The sequence below is a fragment of the Dendrobates tinctorius genome, unplaced genomic scaffold (genome assembly GCF_039654945.1).
Source record: "Dendrobates tinctorius isolate UK_male_01 unplaced genomic scaffold, ASM3965494v1 ptg000164l, whole genome shotgun sequence".
In the NCBI taxonomy this organism is placed as follows: Eukaryota; Metazoa; Chordata; class Amphibia; order Anura; family Dendrobatidae; genus Dendrobates; species Dendrobates tinctorius.
In genome coordinates this window covers 2,623,547-2,648,489 of record NW_027361831.1, presented here as the reverse complement: position 1 = coordinate 2,648,489, position 24,943 = coordinate 2,623,547, and the positions used below count along the sequence as shown (strand labels likewise).

General features: G+C 43.3%; 1 protein-coding gene across 1 annotated transcript in view; it reads left to right on the top strand.

Moving 5' to 3' along the window:
• The window catches only part of LOC141052987 (uncharacterized), a 43,289-nt gene extending 20,443 nt beyond the window's left edge, over positions 1-22,846 (top strand). Inside the window, exons 2-5 of the mRNA XM_073550312.1 lie at positions 12,766-12,964; positions 13,046-13,142; positions 13,350-13,440; positions 20,186-22,846. Of these exons, the coding sequence (XP_073406413.1) occupies positions 12,766-12,964; positions 13,046-13,142; positions 13,350-13,440; positions 20,186-21,282 (1,484 nt within the window). The 3' untranslated portion in view covers positions 21,283-22,846. The remainder of the gene's footprint in view (positions 1-12,765; positions 12,965-13,045; positions 13,143-13,349; positions 13,441-20,185) is intronic.
• Positions 22,847-24,943: the final 2,097 nt, after the last annotated feature.

Genomic DNA, 24,943 nt, shown 5'->3' with positions numbered 1-24,943 from the left:
AGAGGGGGCCGTATACTGTGTATAGAGATGCTAGAGAGGGGGCCGTGTACGGTGTATAGAAATGCTAGAGAGGGGGCCGTGTACTGTGTGTAGAGATGCTAGAAAGGGGGCTGTGTACTGTATATAGGGGGTTGTTTCAGTCTCATACTGTTTATAGATGGGTTGAAGCTTTGTGGGGGCTCATGTTGTATATAGGGGGGGCTGTCGCTGTGCGGGGGCTCATACTGAACATAACGAGCTGTGTGTGGGTTTATACTGTATATGAGGAATATGAATTCTGCTCAATAATAAGTGATACAATTAATATTAATATATAATTACTAGCTTGGCCTGTGCGAAATTTTCGCACATTGGTCGTCGGGGGTGCAGGCAATTTCAGAAAAAGGAAGCTGGTCAAGTGTAAATGTATTTCATGAGATGATGAACACAGACAGGTATTTATATATGTAGATTGGTAATACAATAAATTGGTTTAAGTAGAGGCCAAAAAATGTCTTCCGGTTGAGGTGCCACCTGCAGGTCATTGTGTTTTTCTGCAGGTTTATGAAAATAAATGTTTAAACTGTATTTAGTGATAAAATCGTGAATGTGTGGTTTGTTTCGCTCTTTTCTTGCTGAAGGGAGCAAGCTTACCTTTCAAATGGTGTATCATTTGTGTGTGTGGGGCGAAGTAATCAGTGACAAAGCAGTGCATGTATACAAATGTGCATATGTGACTCCCCTGCAGTGAAGTGTGCAATCCTCCAATGTGCCTGAAATAGGCTGCGCAAGCACTTGAGCAAGCTGGAGAAACCCCAAGGCAAATGTTTGGATTTGTTTGTGATGTCTGTAAGCAGCTTTGTGGCAGTGTGCTTTGGGGTAGTGTGCTGCCACCTGCAGGTAATTTGACCTTTCAAATGGTGTATCATTTGTTTGTGTGGGTGGAGTTTGAACGGAGCAAGTGCGCAATTCAATAGGCAGTGCATGTTTACAAATGTGTTTGCTTATGTGCCTCACCTGCAGTGAAGTGTGCAATCCTCCAATTTGGCTAAAATAGGCTGGGCAAGGAGTTTGGCAAGCTGGAAAGCCCCCAAGGCAAATGTTTGGATTTGTTTGTGATGTCTGGTTGTGTGCTTTGGGGTACTGTGCCACCTGCAGGTCATTTTTTCTTACTGCAGGTTTATGAAAATTAATGTTTTAACTGTATTTTGCAATCAAATCGTGGATGTGTGGTTTGTTTAACTATTTTCTTGCAGAAGGGGGCAAGTTTACCTTTCAAATGGTGTATCATTTGTGTGTGGGTGCAGTATGAACGGAGATACAAAGTAATCACCCAAAAACAGTGTTTAGAAATAATAAAATAGATAATTAATATGTTAATATTACTAAAGAACAGAATTAATTTCAGCCTATTGCTTTGGCCTTCACAACAATCAGTCTCTCATGTGGCCCCTTGGGGAAACTAATTGCCCCCCCCCCTGCTCTATAGACTTCTATGTGGAGTTTAAAAAAAAAAATGTAAGAAAACGCAGACCCAAAGCTTTTCTGTACATTAAAAAGCACATTAAAAACACTGCTTTAAATTTGAACCAAAAAAGCATCAAATAGGAGGAAAGGAAAATTATTAATCAGAGCATATTGTTATTGTGTAGTTTGGTGCAGATCCTACAGAAAACAAACACGGCCTTACAACAGACACCAAAAAGCTAGATGTCGTACAGTGACGATACATGAAGATGGGAAAGTTCTGACTGCTGTGCCTGTGAAGGAGCAAAAAATAATCCACAGGTCGCAGATACATGGTTTGTCCCTCTTTCTGGTCTATAAAAGTTGGGAGGTATGGTCAGGGCTAGTTTTAGACAAAGTGGGGTACTAGGCAAATGTGGAATGAACACAAATGTAATAAACTGCAGATTCTGAAGGTGTCGCCATGGATCTGAGACAGACCAAGAGTTAAAGGTTAATTTACAGGGATTTTTCTCTCCATGCAGGGAGGAGCAGTAAGGGGCTTAAATGTGACAGTGTAAAACAGCACAATGGAACTGAAGAAGACAATAAAACAGTGATGCAGCTTTGAAACGGTTAAACTAAGATAATTATAACTTAGCAGTCCTGGGAAAGCTTGACTGAAGAGTCTACTTCTCCCACGTTGGCACAGACAACAGCGGCACTTGCAGTCTCTAAAGTCTCTACTCTGAATGAAGCTGGGACCTCCAGGGGTGAAAGCAGGGATACAATGCGAACCTGAGGCTCCCCTGCTCTGAGTCTCTGTATGATGCCCTGTCTGTCTCTCTGCAGGAACGATGCTGCGCACACTCTGAAGTCTCTTTACCACACTCTGGGACTCTGGCTTGTCACTACGGTTCCTGGGACTGCACGCTCGTGTAACTGTCTCTGCACTGTCAGGGGGGGAAGTCTCCTCTAGTCACAGAGGCTACCGAGTCCACGTACTCACACACGGCACTCTCAACGCCTTGTCCTTCAGTCTGTCCTTTGACAGGGAGTTCTCTCTCTCTCTCTGGGAGCGCGTGCTGCTGCCTGATCTTTGTGCCGCACGCTCTGCTCTCGCGCCCTCACCCTGCAGAGCTTCCTGTTCACCACCCTTTCCCTTTGGTCACTGTCCCCCACGGTCACTTGGTTCAGTCAGTACAAGCCAGAAAGTGTTTCCCCTGGCACCCTGCTCTCTGGCTAGGTGTTTCCGGACACGAAGCATGAGAGGTAACCCCTTTTGGGCTCTTCTTCCTCTTCACATCCTTACACAAACACACACGTGTATATGGAGTGCCCGCCAGGACTATCGGGGTACTTGGCACTGGGCCCGTTGCTCTCAATGGGAGATGTCATGGAAGCCACGACCCGGTCCATGACCCTGGGGCTCCATGGCAAAAGGGGGTGAAAGATCAATGAAATAGAATAGTTTGTGAAGCCACCTGTGGTGTTCAGCAAGGAGGATGTTAAGCCGACGCTGCATACAGATCCTCTGGGGCTGGTGGTGTGTTGCAGCCAAGATGGTGAAGCTCCCCACAGGTGGAGCTGTAGTCCCAGGGCAGTGTAGATGTAGGGGCAGCTGAGAGGCGCAGGCAGTGTAGAAGCTAGTACCCAGATGTAGTGGTACCAGGTGTGTTGGAGCAGGAATGACGGGAGGACACCAGGGCTTGTAGTTCCAAAGCTTTACTCACAATCTGTAGTACACACAGGTGCCTGCTTCCGTGCTGTGTCCTCCAGGTCAGGGACTCAGTCAACCTCCAGGCAAAATAGGACGCTCCCTTCCAACACTCCGCCAACATGTGCCTTTCTGAATGTCTCCTCTATAGCACCTTTAAGTGTGAAGATCTCCTAGTACTGAGTTACACTGGAGTTCCTCCTGACAGATGTTCCCAAAAACTATACTTGCACGGCAGACAGCTGTAGCCTGCTTCGGGGACTCCTTACTCCTAAGTCCCGGCTCACTATCCAAGTTGCTGTTGTGCCCCAAGTCTGAGATGGGAGTAGTGCATTTACAGCCCACTACTCCACCGGTGTCTGCTGCAGAACCATTAGTGTCCATACAACCTCGGGGACCGGGCCCCAGCCTTGCGCTTAGAACTTCTAGGCAGGGTTCTCTTCTAACCCACGTCCTCTGTTCCCTTTTACTCCTACATTCCGTACTAGTCTTTCCTTCTTATCAGGTTTCTGTTCAATGTCCTTCTCTTTCTTTCCTTTCCCGTGCCAGCAGACCCAGGTCACTGAGATCTGCTGCACCTCCTTCCTCCATCCCTCTTCCAGGGATCTGCGTTCCTCACTCCTCTCTGAGTGACTCTCCGACTGACTGACCTCAAACTAACTGAAATTCTAAACCTTCCCACTGTTTTATGTATTCTAAACTCCACCCGCCTCCCAGCACGTTTCGTGTTCAAAGCAGGGAGCCATCAAAGGTGCTCTGCTACACTCCAAGCAGGGAGCCGCAATGTGGCTTTGCTGAACTACCTTGTTGTGTGGGATGCGAGTGTTGGAGCGTGGTTAGGAGCCTCCAACTCACCTGGATGGTGAGGCACCACACCTCAGGAGGAGGTGCAATACCTCTGTGGCAACTGATCCCTCAGGGGCGCCACATATGCGTGTTAATAGTATAAGTTAAAATAATGCAATAATATATATAAACACACATGTACTGTACATGGAATACACTTATATTCACACACGCTGCACAACAAATGCTCAGTAGATGCACATTACATACAGCATATGTATGCAGGACAACAAGCTTTCATATAAACACATACACATCTCACATCCTGCAAACACGTCAGATGTACACACTGCTTTATGTTGAAGATAATGAAGATGCTCCACACTCTGAACTGCAGCTTCTCCCAGGAGCAGAACACACAAGTGGACACTTATCTGGCAGCTCATCTTGGTAGGTGCAGGGTCTCTGGCTCTCCGTCCCCCTTAGAAGCGCTCATCGGCCAGTGTTATCTATCACTCTGATGGGGAAGGTTCAGTGACCAGTGTTCTTGGCCTTCTCTGCACTCCCCTTTTTCAATGCCAGGACCTCACCAAAGGTACCTGAAGTTCGTCAGAGTGAAAGGCCTGTGGTGACATCACAATCACATAAAGTCACACAACACCACCATGACTCCTGGAATACTTCCCAAAAATCACCCCAAACAGAATTATTTATTATGCTTGACTTATATAGCTCTATCATATTCTGAAGCGCTTTACACACATTATCATTGCTGTCCATGATGGGGCTCACAATTTAAATTCCCTATCTTTGTAGTGTGGGAGGAAACTGTAGAACCTGGAGGTAACCCACGCAAACACGGGGAGAACATACAAACTCATTGCAGATGTTGTGGGTCGCCCTCCCAGGGCTGTGCGGTACTCGGTACCGGTCCGGTCCTTCAGAGGGGAGTGTCACAGCAGCGGTGACCCGGTCCGTGGCCCTAGGCGCCCATGTAAAAGGGGAATAAAGTCTATTGATGATTTGTGACGCCACCTGTGGTGTTTGGCAATGAAGATGTTAAGCTGACGCTGCAGACAGATCCTCTGGGACAGATGGTGGGGTGCAGCAGTGATGTTATAGCCCTACACAGGCAGGGCTGTTGGTCCCAGGGCAGTGTAGATTGGTGTTGGGGACGAGGGTGCCGTGTCTGGCACAAGGATGTAGCAGTGCCGGAGAGTTTGTTGGAAGAAGGCAAGGACACAACAGGGTGCAGTTTCTTTACCTTTACTTGGCAAATGCAGTCCAGGGTCCCGGTTACAGATGGCATAGGAGCTGGCTAGCCTGGAAGCAACTCAGGAATCTCTCTATGCAGACATGTGGTGTAGTCTCCTTCCTAGCGCGAAGTTGAGGTACATGCAGTACTGTGTAACACTGAAGTTCCTCCTTCTTATCTTCTCTTAGAACTACCTTGTATGGCAGACAGCTGTAGCCCTCTATCTCTCTTGGCTCACCCGTCGCTGTTGTGCCTCCGAGTCTTAGGTGGAAATCGAGCATTTACAGCTTCCTACTCCTCTGGTTTCTGTTGCAGGACCTTCAGTATCCATACAACCGTGGAGACCAGGCTCCAGATCATGCGCTATCACTGGGAGGCAGCTCTCTATCCTCAACTCAACCTCCAGCTTCTCTCCTCACACTAACTGCCCACTCCCCTTCCTGGCCCTCAGAGAGCACTCCTCCCCCAGTTCTGGTTCAGAGCTCCCTCTGCTGGCCCGGAGTGAGAACTGTGTTGCATGACATGGTTAACTGCTAGAGAGACCCTTCATTGCTTCCAAGCCTGACATTACCCTCCCTGGAGGAAGGCAATGCCACTGTGGCGAACATACTCCAGGGGGCACCACAGTTGTCCTTGGTGGGATTTCAACCAAGGACTCCAGCGCTGCAAGGCTGCCAGGCTAACCACTTAGCCACTGTGCTGCCCTAATGGAATAGAAAATTCTAAGAAAAAGGAGACTTTGTGCATCCAAAGACTCTTATCTGGTCAGTCAACCATTGCTCAGTCTTAGTAAAAAAAGAATGCTTATGGAGACACAGATGATAACTACAGAAAAACAACTATATTCTGAAAAAAAAGATTTTAACCATTACACCCATCAACTCCAATAACAAGTCCACCAAAATCTGTGTTTCCAATTGCCCCCGCTACCTGCTGAGCCCCACAGTGTACCTAAACTGCAGTTACCATACATGTTTGGCACTACTGTAGTGAGTATGTCAGTCTTATATATTTAACTCTGAAACGCTGCTTCATTCCGCTTCCCTTGAGTGACAGGTCTCTACCTATAGAGGCATGCAGAAAGAGACCTGTCACTCCAGGGCAGTGAGACGCCACAAGGGATCCGTCTGTCTAATTGGTCTCCAGTGCTGATCTGTCCCAGGCGGCATGAAAATGCTTTTTAACAAAAATTAACTTTGCTACATAACGAAGTTTCTTCACTGCCTAAAGTCCGTGGTCAGTGTCTCCAATACAAAATGGAGGAGACTTTATCTCTCTCTTTCTGTATGCCTAAAAGAAAATGAAGGAGGTTCTATCTTTCTCTGTGTAAATCTGTGTATCGAGGAGCAGTGTGAGGGATCTGTACGGTAGAGCATAGTGTGTGGGGACAGTATGAGGGGACAGTGTAAATATTGGAAAGGGATTGGGGACCTGGGGCCCACCTATAATGAGGCCAGTTGAGTATTTGGCCTCAGGTGGCAGGGAGACAGAGGGCGGCAGCCGCCCTGCAGTCAGATAACATGGATCCCACAATCCTGTTTGTCAGTATGAGTCACTGTGTGAGAAGATAACAGAGAAGAGCTGCAGGACTCAGGAGGGAGGACAATGCCTGACTACTTTCACTTTTAATATATACTCCAGTTGGTTCTGCCTCCTCCACCCGCTCCAGCCCTGAAAGTGTGATCGGCCATCTACCGCTCTGAAGCAAGTGACTGTGACTGTGTTCATCACATACCTGACCGTCAGAAGATAAATGCTCCCTCTTCTCTTCCCCTGGGGTGGCACAGGGCGTGCTCTCCTCTGTAGTGATGAGTCCCCATGGTTGTGTTACCTTACGCACCATGCCCTCAAAGTCTGCACTGGCAGCTTTGTGAAGGGACAGACTTCTCACAGGACATGGTGACCAAGCACAACACCAGCTCCTGCCCTCAATGCAACTTCAGGTAACTTTTCAGCTCACATACTGGCTGCTTTATGTAGGGTACAGTGAGGTGTGTGTGCAATAATTTTTCATTCTTTCATTTCAGCCATTTGTGGTAAATTAAAAAAAGTTCATTTTTTCTCATTAATGGACACTCTGCACCCCATCTTGAATGAAAAAAAAAACAAATGTAGAAATTTTTGCAAATTTACTAAAAAAGAAAAACTGAAATATCATATTGCTGAAAAAACTGAAACCAAAATGGAATTTCCTGGGGAATATGTTAAGTAACATACTTTCCAGGGTAATGATTTGTATGTAAGGCAAAATAAATAACCACCCAAACAAATGTTCCTCCACCACTTGGGGTATGTTCACACAAAGCGTTTTTGATGCGTTTTTCAACTTTAGCATTGCTTTTGACCAATGCAAATGCATTCACAGGTAAATGTCATTGTAACATTTAACAACTTTATCTGGCCATATGTGTGGTGTGTGACACATCATCAGACACATCCTGTTTCATTTATGAAGGAGGAACTCTGAAAGTTACAAAGCCTATTTTTATAGGGGCATCAGGCTGCATTTAATATTCTTAACGGGCCATCAGCTGGCTATGCTTTGTTGTACCCATTATTAAACAGTGGGCATCCTATACTGTTATTGCCTATGCAGCGAGTGGCTGGGCTGCCAAAAATTAGGACACACCCCAATACCCCTTTGACGAGACTTACAGGAGGACTTAATGAAAAAATGTTTCCATTATAAGAAAGTTGGTCTCCCATACAGTTTGCCCATGAAGTGAATGCAAGGCCTGCCCAACCACAAACTTACACGCACCCCACTAACTCTTTGAACAGTTGTACTGGATGGCCACATGAAACCAAAGTTCCCATTATTATAAATTTGATAGTCCCATACTGTTTGCCAATGTATTTATTGCAAGGCCTGGCCTGCCCCAAAGCTACACGCACCACAATAACCCTTTGAATGGACGTAGTGGATGGCCACAGGAAGCCAAACTTCCCATTATTAGTAAGTTGGTACTACCATATTGTTTGACTATGCAGTGAATTGCAGTGTTGTGACTGAAGAGCCTCCATTGGTGAATTGCAGTGGTGAGGCTAAAGAACACATGGCAGTGGAGAATTGCAGTGATGAGGATGAAGAGCTAGCAGTGGAGAATTGCAGTGTTGAGCCTGGAGAACCTGCAGTGGAGAATTTCAGTCTTGAAGCTGAAGAACCTGCAGTGCAGAATCTCTGTGTTGAGGATGAAGACCCAAAAGTTGAAATTTGCATTGTTGAAGCAGCTGACCAACCCCTACAGTTCCCATTGTTATGAACTGGATCTCCCATACTCTTTGGCTATGCAGTGAATGCAAGGCCTGCCCCAAATTTGCATGTACCCCAATCCCCCTTGGAAGAAACGTGGGGGAGGGCCTCGTAAAAAAAAATCCCATTACAAAAAAGCAGGTCTCCTATATTTGTAATGCTCATACACTAATTGTATGGGCTGGCAAACATTTCCCCCTGGGGGGTACACATCAATATAATGTGTATACATTTTTTTTACTGACATCAAAAACACCCTTTAACACAATAACCTTGCGTTGCATCATGGACCACGGTCACCATGGTGATCTAGTGGTGCTGGATCAGGAGAAGGAGGACAACACTGACACTGGGAAAAGGTTGAAACGTTACAGGGGGCCAAATACTTTCACAAGGCACTGTATTTGTGCCAGATTGCTAACAGGCAAGACTTCTGTGTCCTCTTCAAGAGGATGACTAACCATGCGCTCCTCCTCCCTATCCTCAGGCCATCCAGACTGAACAGACGGTATGACAGTTGTGCTTGTAGTACTGTCTAGAGCACATGAAAGTAGCTCCTGTTCTACCTCCTCCTCCTCTTCCTCATTGTCATCCAATCCACTTTGGGATGAGATGAGGCTGGGCTGTGTGTAATCACAGTTTATGGTTCCTTACTCCGTCTCATCAATCTCTGCCTGCAATGCATCCTCTTTGATTGTGAGCAGAGAGCATTTCATAAAATAGAGAAGTGGGCTGGTGTCACTAATTATGGCGTCATCGCCGCTCACCATCTTGGTGGAGCCGACAAATGCCTCATTTTTTAGCCCACAGATAGGTGAGACGTGTGACGGAGATACCATGTGGCCTGTCTTATTTTTTTTACAGTAAAATAGTGTCACTAACTAGGGTAGCACACAGCAAAACAGTTGAATGGAGGCCTGAAATGCCACAATTTTTAGCCCACAGATAGATGAGGCATGTGAAGGAGATACCACACTTTCAAATATCTGGCCTGTATTTTTTTTTTTTTGACACAGTTTACTGGCAATCAGTAGGTTTAGGCACAACAAAAACAATTCTATGGAGGCCTGAAATGGCACAATTTTGACCACAATGATATACGATCTGTGTGGCGGACAAAACCCCGTGGATAATATCTGCCCTGTAGCCAAATATTTTTTGGCAGCAAAATGGTGTCAAGAAATTGTATAAGACACTCCAAACATTTTTTACAGTACCACAAAAATGGCAGAATTTTCTGCGCACATTGATGTGATGGCTGGGATGGGCAAACCCATTTAAAATAGCTGGATTTTCACACTGTACTATAAAACGGATCTGGCCGTATTCTGCAGTGTCAACAAGAAAATGGAGGAAAAAAAAGTGTGCTGTGGATTGATTTTGAATAAAATAATCAAGATTAAGATGCAAAAAAAAAATTCCTGGCCACTGATACCTGGGGCTATGTATATACCTTCAATATATGTAATAGGCAGCAGCAGACAGTAATGGAATGGGCCTTCTTGACATATGCAATGAAGTATGCCAAATATAATGCCTGCCTGCCTAGCAGTGATATCTGTATACCCACATACACTCCCTGCCTATCTAGCACTGCAATCTATATACCCCGTAATTAGTCCTTAGAAGGACTGTTGGTTTACCTGGATTTATAGATTCAACAATGGTATACCCACCCTAACTGATACCCAACTTATTCTGTCCCTATTGCTGCAGCAACTCTCCCTACACAGGTGATTCCAGAGCTGACTGTGACGAGCAGGGCGGTGCCTGGTCTGATATAGACTTGATGACGCTGTACGGCCAGCCAATCACTGCAATGCCACAACCAACATGGCTGCAGCATTACAGTGCATGGCAGACAATCCCTGTATGCTGATTGGTGCTCTAAAGAGCGGCAAACATGCAGGGCGGGGACCTGAACTCCCGCCTAACAATCCCAGAAATGCTCGACGCTCGCCGAGTACTGCGAGTACAGCGATGCTCAGGCGAGTACCGAGCATTACCGAGTATGCTTGCTCATCACTATTTTTTGAGTTTTCCTTTTTTTCCCTTATCCTGTTCAAAAACCATAACTTTTTTTAAAAATAATTCTTCAATCTACAAAACTTTATCAGAAATTTGCTTTCTGTGGAAATATTTGTATTAGTTCTGAATGTAGTTCCATATAAAAATCTATTCCAGCACCTCAAAATGTAAAATCGGTCCTTATTACTTTGTTTAGAAAGTTGCACTTGTGCCGTTGTATGTTATTTTGTGAAAAACTTGTAGGAGTTTTGAATAACCTAAATATTTGAATAAAAACTTGTGACCAGCAACTTTTTTGTAATTTTCCATCCAGGACATTGGGTGAGGGCTTAGATATTTTGAATGTAATGTTTTTCCCAGTGTTTGAAATAATGCAGTGATCAAAAATGGTAATACTTGCTGTAACGGGGTCTTCTGTGCTGTAATACCTCTTACTAGAGTTGAGCGACTTTGGTCGGATTGGGTTTCGTGAAACCCGAATGAAACAAAATAAGTTTCAGATGAAACTCGTCCGACTAGAGCAAAAATACTCGGAGTTTCGTCCGACTTTTATTTCCCATTGACTTGCATTGGGGTCGGGTTTCGGACGAAACTCCGACTTTGTTTTGCTCTAGTCGGACGAGTTTCATCTGAAACTTATTTTGTTTCATTCGGGTTTCACGAAACCCGATCTGACCAAAGTCGCTCAACTCTACCTCTTACATTACCACCCCGTGTTTCAGGAGGTCCACTCTGCTTTTCCTCACTTCTGGATGAAGGACGCTGGCTCGAAAGGCTTTGTAACATGGGAACATATAAAAGATCACTGCTTCTCCACGTATTTCCAGTGTGACAATATTTTACTCACCGGTCTCAGAATATATATACATACAGAGGACAGGACAATCAATATGTGTCGGGCCAGTAGATAACAGGCTCCAATTAAGACGCCAGACGCACATTACAATAGCCGCAGGTGGCCGGCGACCCCCGATCATTTGCCGTGAGATTTACAAAGGTTGGGGGAGGTCAGAAGTGGGATATCTCATTTACCTCTGCCCAGGGGTCGCAGCCAGTCAGTTGCTGCATTAGGGGTATGCATCTCACATTGCATCTCACATTGCACCTATCATACATGCATCTCCTATTCGGGGTGCTGGGGGGTTCTGTAACTCTTGCATTTCAATTTTTTTCTCATTCAGGCATTTATGGGTTAACTAATTTTGTATTTTAATAAATCGTACTTTTTCGATACCAAATATGATTATCTGTTTATTTTCATTTTCTTCATTTTGGAAGCGGAGAAAGGGAAGTGGTTTTTTATGTATATAATGTCTGTTCTTTTCCTCAACTTTGTACTTTATTTTGTGGCCGCCCTAGGGAACTGGATCCTGTGGTCTTATACTATATACTGCATTACTATTGTATTGCAGAACATGTGTGATCAGCTCCCATCATCCCGCCTCTCCCCTACCTTCTAAGTCTCCAATTATAGGATATATTGATAGAAAAATCACGCTTCTCCCATAAAGAAAAGCCCGTGACTGAGCTTCACAGGAGGGCGAACATGGCAGTTAGAAGATATTCACCAGCACACAGTCAATGACAATATTTAAACAATTAAATTGCAGTGATCGGAGCTAGCTCCAGTTGCTGCACTTACACATAGATGTCAGCTGTGTAACACAGACGTCATATGCCTGATCGGACACAAAAAAAGATTACAGCCCAGGGAACACGGGAAACATTCATGCATGTGGTGATGGAGTCAGTGATGGACTTTGGCTGGATATGTTTCTAGAGCCGTAGTAGGAGATGAAGATGTCATCCTCATCATGAAGTAGTTATTTCTCATGTCACGTGTAATGAATATCTCCTGCAGTATTGCTAATGCCAATTCCAGGGTCGGTAAATGAGATGAGAATTAGCAATTAAAGAGATGTTGGCTATGTAACACAGACTACATCTGTCTGATCTGACACGACAAGATTATATCCGGGGGAGCACAGGAAACATTCATACAGGCGACCGGTGGTGTTGTAGTCAGTGACGGACTCTGGCCAGATATATTATCCAGAACCATAGTAAAAGATGAAGATGTCCTCACCATGAAGTAGTTATTCCTCATGTCACGTGTAATGAATATCTCCTGCAGTATTGTTAATGCCGATTCCAGTGCCGGTAAATGAGACGAGAATTAGCGTTATGGAAGATGAGAAACAATTAGCTGCCGACTCCGAGGGAGAAACTGCTTGTTTCTGTGGCCTAAAATATATGTTTTATTTGGTTAGGTTCCCTGCCAGTCTCTTATTTCCTGGTGAGTCCCGACGAACCTGTTACCCTTATTGTTAATCAGTAGCCCTATCAGGGGATCTTGGAGAAGACAGTATCATTGTATGTATCAAGTTCCTTTAGGATGTCACCATACATTACTTCATGGAGGAGTGGGAGTATTTAGAAGGACACAAAGATTTGTACAAGGACGTCATGATGGAGGTTCCCCAGCCCCCCACATCTCCAGGTAATAGACAGGGCTAAATACAAACAGCCTATAATTCTGTATGTTAAGAGTGAATTCAGTCTCTGTATGTGTTTCCTCCAGTCTCTCCAATAATAGGACAACACCAGAGAGATGTCCCCGTCCTCTTCTTCCACAGGACTGTAAACAAGAAAATCCCGATGTTCCTCAGGATCATCAGGTAGATGGAGAGAAAGTGTCATGAGATCTCCCCTATGATGTGTAAACGGTTGTGAAGGTCTTGTGCTCAGTTTTGTTCTATCTACCAGTGTTACATGTATTATATATTTTATACTTGTGTAATGACAACGTCGGAGATGGCAGGATTAGAGCCGATCATAGATGTGACTTCTCCATCTGTCTGTGACTTTTACAACATTTGTTTCAGGAAAAAGATCTTACCCATAATAATATTACAGAGACATATGTGAGGAGTGATGACGGGTGTAAAGAAGAGATTCCTACGTATGACTACCCAGGTGAGTAGGAACCAGTAAATGCAGAGAAGTCACAGTCTTCTCAGTCACTGGTTGTGGATGCTTTATTATTGCTGTAGTCCGGGTATATCACAATCAAGTAGTCACCATACTGCCACTGATCCATCACTTCCTGCTCCATCCTAAACTGGCCCTGTTGCTTCGGGTTTTGCTGGACCTTTTTCTGGAGTGAAATCCATGACAATGGGGTATTCGAGATTCAAGGTAGCTTCCAGGTCCCTATATTGTACTTATGCCCCCATATTGTAGTTTTGTTCCCATCTACATTCCCATATTGTAGTAATGTTCCCATATTTTATATCCCCTATTGTGCCGCTCTTCACATACACACATATTAAAAAGACAAACAAAAAGAAAGATTCTTCTCATGTGACCTCTGTTCTCTTGGAGTCTTTTCTGCACATGTGGCCCGCAAGCACTGTAGATCCCTTGAAGATCGCAACCTGGTTGAGGAGTGGCTGACGGCAGCTCTTCATTTCAGCTGAATGTGCGTCCTTGGATGCACATTCAATGGAAATGTATTGCCACTCAGACACTCTGCACGACAATACCAATGCCAGACACTGGCCAATCAGAGGCCAGCAGATGACATCTGTGTGCTGGCACATGGCTGTGATGTCATACGCTGCCACGTCAGCATGCCTTTGTCAGTTGCTGATTGGCCAGGGGCTGGCAGTGACATTGCTGTGCAGAGAGCCGGTATCGGCACAACAATACATTTCAATTGAATGTGGGTCCAATGATGCATATTCAATTGAAGTAAAGTGCTGCCGTTGGCATCTCCTGGACCAGGCCATGATCATCAAGGGATCTACTGTGCCTACTGGCCACATGAAGCAGCCTCAGGGTCCTCATACGGTCTGCGGGCTACGTCTTTGAAACCCCTGATCTAGATCGATATGTTTTGAAACTCTCAATTTGCATGACCTTAAAAGAGATCCTACAGCAAATAATTAATAAATAACATTTCCCCTATTACATCAGCATCACTTCTCAAACATCATTTTGTAATTTTTAGGAAGTTACAAGGCTTAAACTGTTTAGCAGCAAGTGTTCCTATGTTCCAAGAGATTTACAAAACCTTTTTTTGGTGGAACTAAAAAAAATCCCTAAGTTTGTTTGAGGGGCCTATATCTTATAAAACTGCACTCCTCATACTATCCAAAACCACATTCAGAAAGTTTATTAACCCTTTACTAAGCGGAATGTAAAAATGAAAACTTCCTCTCTTTTTATTAAAATGTTCATTTATGTTTCAGTTTTTTTTAAAAAAAAAAGTGAAGTAGGAAATAGACTGCTCATAGAAACATAGAATGTTAGATGGAAGGACCTCCAGCGTTGTGTCCAAATCCCTGCTCAATGCAGAATTCACTAAACATCTTAGACATATCTGTCCAGCTTCTGCTTGAAGACTTCTATTGAAGGAGAATTCGCCACCTCTCGTGGCAGCCTGTTCAACTCAGTGATCACCCTCCCTGTCCAAAACAATTTTCTGATATCTAATCTGTATCTTATCCTTTTCCGTTTCATCCCATTTCATCTCGGAGTCTAGCTTGTTTGAAAGCGGTGAAGTCATCTTGTGTTTTCTTCCAATGCCACTCCACAACCTTGGACACTTGCCAAAGCTTTTTAATGAGGTTATTGTGCCAGGGTTGTGAATTGATTCCCTACACTCTGCCATGTACGAGAAGGGCAACTGAGTCAATAGCTAATGCAAAAGTGGCATTGTAGAAAGCATTGGCACTGTCTGTTTTGTGGAGTGAATATGAAAATGATGATGATCTCTCTAGAAAGTGACATCACTTAAGATATTTATAGACCGCTATTAATTCTTCTCTTAGCCTTCTTTTTTGCAAGCTAAACACTTACAGATCTATTTACCATTCCTTGTAAGACATAGTTTGCAGTCCACTCACCATCCTGGTAGCTCTTCTCTGAAACACTGTAACAAGGTTAATGTGTTTTTTTATATTATGGTACCCAAAACTGGACACAGTATTCCAGATGTGGTCTGACCAAAGAGGATTAGAAAGGGATAATTACTTCACATGATGTAGAATATATGCTTCTCTTAATACATCCCAGAACCGTCTTTGCCTTTCTTGCTGTTGCATTGTAGGTATGTGTGCCGACTGGGGGGGTGGTCCCTTTCGGCCACGGAAGAGATGGGAGGCAGATGCAGAAATCTGTTCAATCAGGTCTAAACTTTATTGGGTGTTATCTTGACATCCACAGCAGACACAACAGCTTCTGCTCCTTGGCCTGGGTACCTGTTACCTTCCTTCTGCTTCAATTGACAAAGACCCACCGTGGCTGCCGTTAGACCCATGGCCACAGCGCTTCCCCCTGGCTAAGTCACCCTGCTGTACACCTACTCACTCTTCGGTACCCAAACCTTCCGTCAGCCACTGCCGTTCTTTCCTGTGGTTGCCTTCACAGGGCCACCCCCCTCTCCAAGCAACAGTCTCTGGCTCTCCTCTGTCCTTCCTGAGCCTCTCCTCTTTCTGTCCTCTCCTGTGCTATTCTCACTTCTCTCTTCCGCGTGGGTGTCTCTCCGCCCTGCCCCTGGGACTCTCCTTCCTTATATCTCCTTTTGCTGGAAATCCCCTTACCAGTCCCGTAACTCTGCCTACCATGACTATGCGGTTTCCTAGCCTTAAGCTGCTGTTAAGCCCTTTTCTCACTGCTCTGTCTCCATCTTGTGGCCAAAACCTGGTACTACGTCATCCTGCACTAATTCCCAGCTGTTACCCATATACATACAATAAAGCATAGTGCACATCACCCTTTACATGTTCTTTCCATCTCAGACAGGTCCATAGGTCAGTCCACCCCCTAAAGCATCACTGTTGACTCATGTGCAGTCTGTGTTCTATTAGTATAAGAAAAAAATCCGGCACTCCCGAATGCAAAAAATAGAAGTTCCTTTTTATTTTTCACAGCTTAATAATCCACATGATGTACATTCAATAACGTTTCGGTCTCTATCATGGACCTTCTTCAGACATGTGGAGCTGTGAGGATCGCCACGTGCAGAAAAACATGCGCTGTCAGTTGTGTGCTGCCATAATAAGAAGTGCGCTGTGTTCTATTAGTATACCCAAGTCTTTTTCACATGTACTGTTGCTTAGTTATATTCCTTCCATTCTGAACATATAATTTTTGCTTTTCTTACCCAGTTGTAGAATTTTGTATTGCTCCCTGTTAAATACCATTATATGAGTTACTGTCCATTGCTCAAGCTCACCACCCATATTGAAAAGTTTCCTACCTCCCATATACTAATGTGCCACAAACAGGAATTTTATATCACCAACCAATTCCCATTTTATTTAGGTGTATCCATATAAATGTCCCACCCTGTAGATCCTTCTGAATACTATTTCTGTCTTCTCTAGTGTTAGCTGTCCCTCCTAGCTTTACATCATCTTCAAATTTCATTATTTTACATTCAGTTCCCTTAGCAAATATGATTTATAAAAATGTTGAACAACACTGAGGCCAATGATATATTATTCTGGATGTTCTCCTTAACACCTTAATGTCCAATGACGGACACAGTCCGTCATCAGACATCTCCCCTGCTTTGATGAGGGCTACGGCGCTGAGCCCGCATCAAAGCCGGGACATGTCAGCTATTTTGAACAGCTGACATGTGCCCACAATAGGCGCGAGTGGAATCGCCGTCCGCCCGCTCCTATTAACTAGTTAAATCCCGTTGTCAAAGCTGACAGCGGGCATTTACATAGCACTTCCGGCCGCCGGGCCGAAAGTAAGCTCATCGCCGACCCCCGTCACGTGATTGTGGGTCGGCGTCATGTTGCCTGGACAACCAGAGGTCTCATAGAGACCTCTATGGTTGTTCCAGGCTGATGGCTTTCAGCGTCGCCCGGTGGTCGGCCCTGAAAGCACAGGAGTAAATCTGCTACATATGGGCGATCTCCTCATCGTCCATATGTAGCAGAGCCGATCGAGTTGTGCATGTTTCAAGCCTCCTATGGAGGCTATTGAAGCATGCCAAAAGTAAAAAAAAAATGTTTAAAAATAAAAAAAATAAAAAAAAACCTAAAAGATCAAATCACCCCCCTTTCGCCCCAATCAAAATAAAACAGTAAAAAAAATCCCACATACACATATTAGGTATCGCCGCGTTCAGAATCGCCCGATCTATCAATAAAAAAAAGCATTAACCCGATCGCCAAACGGCGTAGCGATAAAAAAGTCAAAACCCCAGAATTACGTTTTTTTGATCGCTGTGACAATGCATTAAAATACAATAACGGGCGATCAAAAGAACTTGTCTGCATAAAAGTGGTATCATTAAAAATGTAAGCTCGGCACGCAAAAAATAAGCCCTCACCCGACCCCAGATCACGAAAAATGGAGACGCTACGGGTCATGGAAAATGGTGTTGTTTTTTTTTGTTTTTTTTTTTTTAGCAAACTTTGGAATTTTTTTTCACCACTTAGATAAAAAAGAACCTAGACATGTTTGGTGTCTATGAACTCGTAATGACCTGGAGAACCATAATGGCTGGTCACTTTTAGCATTTAGTCAACCTACCAAAAGAGCCAAGCAAAAAACAAGTGTGGGATTGCACTTTTTTTGCAATTTCACCGCACTTGGAATTTTTTTCCCGTTTTGTAGTACACGACATGGTAAAATCAATGGTGTTGTTCAAAAGTGAAGAGTAAAGAAAATCTGTAGTTCCAGCTGCGTAAAAACCACTTTAACTTGCTTTATTTGTGTTCAGTAAAACAGGATGTCAAATGACAATAAATTCTCTCCAGGACATGCCAATACACATGGGACAGGTTTCAGGCTTTACGCGTTTCGATCTGTATGATCTTTATCAAAAGCCAGATATTAGATATTAGAAAAAAACAGGATATATGAATGTAAAAGTTAACGTTACAATGAAGTAAACCATGAAAAAATCTTTACCTGTTGGAATAGTATGTAGAGGTCCACCCGAGTATGACCTCCCCCCCCCCCGCAACGCATGTTTCGGCAAATGGCCTTTCCTGTTATGATTGAGTCACCGAGGAGGAAAAAAACAAAACACAAACTCAGCCCAGAAAATCAGACAGGTTGGAAACTAGCGGATTACAGACCCCTGATCCTATCACACAACTAGCAGTAGCCGTGGAGTGTTCCTACGGTGATCCTAGACACCTCGTCACAGCCGGAGATCTACACAAGTCTAAAGAGAGAAAAGAGAAAAACTGACTGCCCCAGAGCAGACCCCAAAGCAATAGGCAGCCCCCAACATATAATGACGGTGAAGCAAGATGAAAACACTAACACAGATAGAAAGATAGGTTGAGCAAACAATGGGGCCCAAGCTAACTAAAAAGGACATGACAGAAAAGCTGCTGTCTGCAATCCGAGAAAACCCTGCCAAAAAATACTACCAACACAACTGATAAGCAACAAGGACCCTGAAGTTACTAGACTTCAAACCCTATATCAGCACTCAGAATATTCTGGAAGCAGAGCAAAAGAGAACACTGATCAAGGAAAAAGAATCCAGCACGCCCCTGGCTGGGGATGGCTGAACTCAAAAAAACAAGGTAAACAAAACCAAAACTAATAAGTTCAATAGCAGAGCAAAAACTTATCTATGGGAAGCAGGAATCAGACTGGTCTCCAAGAATCCAGCAGAGAAATCACCAGCGACTCAGAAGGGCGTCGGCTGCCTTATATCCAGTCTGTAGTTCCCGTTACCCAGTCACGATCCACCTGATCAGGTGTTTGGTTTCTTTCATCCAAATCATCCTCACTACCTTCCTTCACCAGAAGAGGGAGATCCTCAGACACAAAAGATGAATGAACAGATGAGCTCACAATACTTTCCCCGTGATAAAGGCCATTTGCCGAAACGTGCGTTGGGGGGGGTCATACTCGGGTGGACCTCTACATACTATTCCAACAGGTAAAGATTTTTTCATGGTTTACTTCATTGTAACGTTAACTTTCACATTCATTTATCCTGTTTGGTTCTAATATCTAAAATTGGGGATGGGTGTTATGTACATTCAATATTACCATCATAATCATGTCTAAGTCACCTGTGTTCCCCTTTTTTGTCCATTTGCCCCTTTTATGCCCCACTTGGTCGCCTTTGTGCTACTATGGTCATGTCTGACTCAATTCCCTTTTCCTTATCTCCTGATCATGCTACAATAAAGATTTAATTTTATATCTTTTGTAAACATCTAGTCTCTTGGACTTTTTTTGATCGCTTGTTTTTCTTGTGCTAATGTTCATGTTTTTTGCGATTTTCCATACTAATCCATGTATAAACTCATTACATATTATTGTTTACTAGTATATGTTACAGAATTGCTCTAGTTATTCTAATGGGTTTTTTATCCTTAATATGGTTAAGAACTCAGGGATGCAGGTGTGAGTCGTCAGAATAGCTGCTGTGTGACAAGGTCCCAACGATCGCTGTATCGTTGCTGCATTGTTGAGTAGATCTGCTTGTTTGACAGTTTACTAGCGACCATTTAGTGACCTACCAGCTATCCTTACCAGGTCATATCGTTGTCGGGATCGCTGGAGCATCACTATGTGTAACAGGACCCTTAAGGTCTACTGTTTAATTGTGATCTGCTATTGTCTTACTGAATAATTTGAATTGAGATATTGCTATCAACCTTTCATGTACAAATGTAAAATTATAACAATGTTTTATTCAAAAATATTTTGTTTTCATTTTTAGCAGATGACTCTAGCAGGAGATCAGAGAGACATCTGACATCTTCTTTATCTAAATCGGATGACCTTTGTAACACAAAAGATACAAAAGAAGATAAAGATAGTTTTTCAGATAGACCTTCATCTTCTCGCAGTGAAGATATATCATCTGATCCTTTAAAACAGGTCCCATCTTCTGATTCATCACGGAAATATTTTAACAGCAAAACAAATCATGTGAAACAGATGAGAACTCACACACTGGAAAAACCATATTCATGTTCAGAATTTGAGAAACGTTTAGCATCTGAGTCACATCTTACCGTACACGAGAAAATTCACAAAGGGGAAAAGTCATATTCCTGCTCGGGACACGGGAAATATTTTAAACCGAAATCAACTTTTGTTAGACAGGAGAGCACTCACACAATAAAGAAGCCATATTCATGCACAGAATGTGGGAAAGTTTTTAAGTATAAATCACGTCTTGTTGCACATGAAATAATTCACACAGGGGAGAAGCCATATTCCTGCTCAGAATGTGGGAAATATTTTAGCCATAAATCAATTCTTGTTAAACATGAGAGAACTCACACAGTGGAGAAGCCATATTCATGCTCAGATTGTGGGAAATATTTTAGCCATAAATCAATTCTTGCTGGGCACCAGAGAATTCACACAGGGGAGAAGCCATATTCATGCTCAGATTGTGGGAAATATTTTAGCAGGAAAACAAATCTTGTTATACACCAGAGAATTCACTCAGGAGAGAAGCCATATTCATGTTTAGAATGTGAGAAATATTTTATGCTTAAATCCCATCTGGTTAGACACCAGAGAATTCACACAGGGGAGAAGCCATATTCATGTTCAGCATGTGGGAAATGTTTTAGCCAGAAATCGCATCTTGTTGTACACCAGAGAATTCACACAGGGGAGAAGCCATATTCATGCTCAGATTGTGGGAAATATTTTAGCCAGAAATCAATTCTTGTTAGACACATGAGAATTCACACAGGGGAGAAGCCATATTCATGCTCAGAATGTGGGAAATGTTTTAGCTCTAAATTAAGTCTTGTAAGACATGTGAGAACTCACCCAGGTGAGAGTGTTCCATTCTGAGTATACCCCAATACAGCATAATCATAACTTATGATGGATGTTGCATGCTTAATCCTACACTTGGGACCCGTTTTATTAGCCAAATTTGATCCAACATTAGATGAACATTTGTAAAATTCTATACGCTATATTTTAGCAAAAAATAGTATAAGATTTTGTTTAATTGATCCCACTTCATTCTCCCATTTACTTTTTCCTGTTCCCTCATTATGACATAAGATATCCAGGATGATATTATCTTACTATTGCAATTATTCAGTAACAAATTGGATGGTTTTTTTTTTTTTTTTTAAATCTCCCTTTTTCCATAAAGTTTTTTTTCCCATTAACAAAGTACATTCTAATCAATAAATCTTGGAATAAAAAGAAGTTTCACTACTGGATGTGTTAAAAGATTGCTCCTGTGCGGAGAGAACCTTAGAAATGTGCCCCGTGCTGTGTACTGTGTAATAGCTGTGTCTGACCGTACAGGAACATGTTCTGAACATACCACATGTCCTGGGCGGGGGAAAAAACAAGTGGATGCAGACAGGACAGGACGGGATCACAGCTGATTCTTCCTGTGAGGTAAAATATTTTAACTGGAGTTGAAATGTTTTACCTCACAGAATCTGTGATGCCACACTGTCCTGCCTGTATACTCTCTTTTACTTCCTCACCTGCCCATGAGCTGTGATCTGTTAAGACCCTTTTCTCCATGGTCAGACACAGCCATTACACAGTACACAGCAGGGGCACATTTATACGATTATCTCAGCACAGGAATATATTTTTTTTTAACATATCCAATTGTGGAACTTTATTACTCCAAGTTCTCTTGATTAAAATGTACTTTGTACAGGGGAAAACAACTGAAAAGCCCGCTACTGCAATTATAGCTATGAAAAACACAAAGGAATTCGGAATTGGCAATCCCCCTCTTCTAGAGATAAAGCAGCCTTTTATTTTAAATACTTATTTGGTATCCTTATTGGGCTATTTTAAAAAACAAAATGCTGGGAATATTTTTTTCTTTTAATCAGATATTTTTATTTCAAATTTTAAAGAGAAATTTCAATAAAACACCCTCCATACCTTTCCTTTCTCCATTTCTCCCGATCTGGAATGCTAGCATTCAATTATCTATAAAGAGACCCCCTGTACTGAAATATTAGGGCTGCAGCAGCATCATATGTTATACAGAGGTATACCGCTATCTCCATAATTCTCTGTACAAGGACATATAGACCAGACAAGGTCCTCATGTTCAGGCAGTTTCTATTATTCTCAATCGCTCTTTATATGAATAAGATCAGTGAGTCTTATTATACCGAGCAGAGAAGCTCCGGAGACTATGACCCCTTTCCCGGTCTTATATGCTGGAGGCCAGGCCCGGAGTATCCAGCAACGGGGGCCTGGAATCTCTCATTCTTGGCTCTATCATTTCTTGTAGAATAAATCCCTTTCTCATACAGTCCTGAAGTAATGACTTTGTTAATCATGTTTTGTAAGAGGATTAATCTGAATCTATCTAAATGTTATCAATTTATGTGTAAGAAACAATAAACGTCCTTCCGCAGTTTTACCGTGTGTGTAGTGTCATTTCTTTTACATACCCTAACAAACAAAGCTTGGGGTCTCAGACCAAACCTTCTGATTATGGTATATTTACAACTCTAGGTTGGGCCACTCAACACTGTCAGCTGCATCCAATGAGAATATGGTTCCTCCTCTGTAATTAACTGATTGCTTAAGAGATGTCTAATATTTATGGAGGTGGAATTATCAGACATAAATATGGTTTTCTACTGATGTATGATAGTGGATAATACTATATCCAATCTATTGGCCAGTACTTTTCCCAATATTTAGACATCCAGTACTTTTCCCAATATTTAGACATAAACTGTCTAAAGAGAGACAGGCCAGTATGAATCTAGTAAGAAGGCATCATTACCAGGCTTTGGCAAGACAACAACAATGGTGTACTGCACTGATGGTGGCAAAGATCCCCTAACCGTATATTTATTAAACACTTCCACTAAAGGGTGACAAAATCTTTATTTCTTTTGTATATTTTCCTTGGAAGGCCATCCACCCAAGGAGGCTTTTCAGTGGTCATAGATCCTATAGTTACAATGTTTCCAAGATTAGAGAAGCTTTAGGAAAGTCGTTTGATTCCGTAGGTGGTGTTGCCAGATTGGCCTGATGGAGAAATGACATGATCTCATTCATTGTTTGCGATAGTGTAGGAGTATACATTGCTCAAAAAAATAAAGGGAACACTTAAACAACTGAGTATAACTCCAAGTAAATCAAACTTCTGTGAAATCAAACTGTCCACTTAGGAAGCAACACTGATTGACAATAAATTTCACATGCTGTTGTGCAAATGGAATAGACGATAGATGGAAACTACTGGCAATTATCAAGACACCCTCAAAAAAGGAGTGGTTCTGCAGGTGGGGACGACAGACCACATCTCAGTACCAATGCATTCTGGCTGATGTTTTGGTCACTTTTGACTGTTAGTTGTGCTTTCACACTCATGGTAGCATGAGACGTACTCTACAACCCACACAAGTAGCCCAGGTAGTGCATCTCATCCAGGATGGCATATCACTGCGAGCTGTGTCAAGAAGGTTTACTGTGTTTGTCATCGTAGTGTCCAGAGGCTGGAGGCGCTACCAGGAGACAGGCCAGTGCACAAGGAGATGTGGAGGGAGCCGTAAGAGGGCAACAACCCAGCAGCAGGACCGCTACCTTAGCCTTTATGCAAGGAGGAAGAGGAGGAGCACTGCCAGAGCCCTGCAAAATTACCTCCAGCAGGCCACAAATGTGCACGTGTCTGCACAAATGGTTAGAAATTCCATGAGGATGGCCTGAGAGGCCGATATCCACAGATGGGGGTTGTGCTCATAGCCCAACACCATGCAGGATGCTTGGCATTTGCCACAGAACTCCAGGATTGGCAAATTCGCCACTGGTGCCCTGTGCTCTTCACAGATGAAAGCAGGTTCACACTGAGCACATGTGACAGAGTCTGGAGATGATGTGGAGAGCGATCTGCTACCTGCAACATCCTTAAGCATGACCGGTTTGGCAGTAGGTTAGTAATGGTGTGGGGTGGCATTTCTTTGGAAGGCCGCACAGCCCTCCATGTACTCGCCAGAAGTAGCCTGACTGCCATTGGGTACAGAGATGAGAGCCTCAGACCCCATGTGGCTGGAGTGTGTTAGCAGTTTCTGCAAGACGAAGGCATTGAAGCTATGGACTGACCCTCCCGTTCCCCAGACGTGTGGGACATCATGTCTCGCTCCATCCAACAATGTCACATTGCACCATAGACTGTCCAGGAGTTGGCGGATGCTTTAGTCCAGGGCTAGGAGGAGATCCCTCAGGATACCATCCGCTGCCTCATCAGGAGCATGCCCAGGCATTGTACAGTAGGGAGGTCATACACAATACGGCACATTTTTTCCTTTTCATGAGGCATTTCCACTGAAGTTGGATCAGCCTGTAATTTGATTTTCCACTTTGAATTTGAGTATCATTCCAAATCCAGACCTCCATGGGATATTCATTTTGATTTACATTGAAAATTGTTATGTTTCATTGTTCTGAACACATTCCACTATGCAATGAATAAAAATTTGCAACCGGAATATTTCATTCAGAGATA